This window comes from Herpailurus yagouaroundi, unplaced genomic scaffold (genome assembly GCF_014898765.1).
Source record: "Herpailurus yagouaroundi ecotype Mexico unplaced genomic scaffold, PumYag 111862, whole genome shotgun sequence".
Taxonomy (NCBI): domain Eukaryota; kingdom Metazoa; phylum Chordata; class Mammalia; order Carnivora; family Felidae; genus Herpailurus; species Herpailurus yagouaroundi.
Window position 1 is genome coordinate 8,618 of NW_024421746.1, and position 1,881 is coordinate 10,498.

The following is a 1,881-nucleotide window of genomic DNA, read 5'->3' on the forward strand; positions in this document are numbered from 1 at the left end:
AGATGAAGAGTGAGGAGGTCTCTAAGCCCCAGAGCTGGGAGGGGAAGTGAGCTGCTGGAGCCCAGGCTGATAATGACCCACCTATGCAGAAGGGGGATGTCCTGAACACGGCAGGCAGGCAAGCCAGAGCATTCCTTTGCTGGGTGTCCCTGAGGCTGCTTGAAACGCTCCAGCCACCAGCCCCCAGATCATACAGCACTGGACCTGAAGCCTCCTGCTGAGAAAAGATGAACTTTCCAGAGCCTCTTTCTAGCCCCCACTCCTGCCTCTGCACTTTGGATTTAGATGCAATCAGCTCTGGGAGACATCCAAGTCTCGAGAGGAGAGTGGGGAACATCCAAGAATGGTCAGGGGAAGGTGGGGGCCACCTCATGGCAGCTGCCCTGCCCTCCCTCCTGTCAGTCTGCCTCACCCAGGCGTCCAGGGCGCCGGGCCAGCCGTCTGCCCGCCAGGCAGAGAACGGCTCTGGTTTCCAAGAGTCAGGCCATTATGTAGCCTGACTTTCAAGTGGCTTTTTATAGAGTGCTCAAGTGATGGGCGCGGTGAAACAAATGAATACCAATGAGAAAGGTGTCTGCTTTGCCAGGGAAATCAAGTTTATTAGCAGGTTACAAGGGAAGGCCCTGGCACTTGCGAGGATTCTCTGGGCAAGTGAAGAAAGAACACACCTCCATGAAGGAAAGGGTGGGCAAGGAATGGTCTGCAGTAGGTGGGGTGAGTTTCGTGGCTGCCTTACTGGGGCAGCTCCAGCCACGCAAACTGTGTTTTCTGCCCTTTTTTCTCGAATGAACCAGTGCCGGGTCAAAGCTCTGGAACCGTGGGCCCGGCCTCCTTGCTCCTCTGGTAGCCCCTGGGCTCTAGCGCATGAAGGAGTTGCAGGGCCCACAGCGTGGGCGGGGGACACAGGGCGTGCAGGGGGCGCAGGAATTAGAGACGCAGGACCCGGCGGATCCGCACGCATTTGTTGTGGCACAAGGGTTGCAGGGCAGCCTGGAGAAAAAGAACCATGTGGAAAGGTGAATTGAGGGGGGCTCGTGGTACACACAAGAGAGACCCCAAGAGTGGAATTGCCTGTGGGATTTGGCCTGACCTATAACAGAGAAGGCCACAAGCTTCCCTGCTGCAAAGCTCCCTATCAGACCCCTCCTGGTCTTCCCACCATACAGTGCCCAAAGCGCTAGACAGAAACTCCAGAACCTTTGACTCCCCACACTGTCCATTCCTAGCTAGCGATCTTGGGAAAGTCACCTTAGCTTCTCTTCACCTACAGAATGGGGAGAATCCTGATCCAACCTGCTTGGCGGCAACTGCAAGGTCAGATAAGGCAGTGTATGCAAATGCTCCCTCTGCGCAATACGGTCTTGTAATGTGTGAGCAATCGCATAGATCTCATATCTGTGTGATCACAGAAGAATGCAAAGAATTGGCTGTACAATTTCAGTGTGTGCCTCAAACAGTTAGTGCTTCCCTGTATTTTGAATGATGGCCATATTGTGTTTGCTGAGTTCTGTTTGATCATGCCTGGGGTGGAGGCATGATTTCCTTTTGAAAGTGTGTGTTCTTTGCCCGGGGTCAAATGAGAACCATGCTCCTGTGAGCATGGCTTCATCGGATCCCTCCAGCTGGCCACTCACTTGCAATCCTCGCTCTCCAGCAGGCCCCGGTACGTGTTGATCTCGCACTCCAGCCGGGCCCGCACGTCCAGCAGCACCTGGTACTCCTGGTTCTGCCGCTCCAGGTCACTCCGGATCTCGGCCAGCTGGGACTCCACGTTGGTGATCAAGTACTGCACCTGGCTCAGCTGGGAGCTGTAGCGCGCCTCGGTCTCCGTCAACGTGTTCTCCAGGGAGTCCCTCTGTGTGGGGAACATACGGAATGTCA

The 1,881-nt window shown here is 55.4% G+C and overlaps 1 protein-coding gene across 1 annotated transcript; it reads right to left on the reverse strand.

Moving 5' to 3' along the window:
* Nucleotides 1-573: 573 nt before the first annotated feature.
* LOC121026485 (keratin, type I cuticular Ha1-like) lies at nucleotides 574-1,870 on the reverse strand. Its single transcript, XM_040469332.1, has 2 exons — nucleotides 1,635-1,870; nucleotides 574-990 (listed from the first exon to the last, which is right to left on the reverse strand). Exons 1-2 carry the CDS (start codon nucleotides 1,868-1,870, stop codon nucleotides 858-860), a joined length of 369 nt encoding a protein of 122 aa, XP_040325266.1. The 3' UTR covers nucleotides 574-857.
* Between the last annotated feature and the right edge of the window lie 11 nt (nucleotides 1,871-1,881).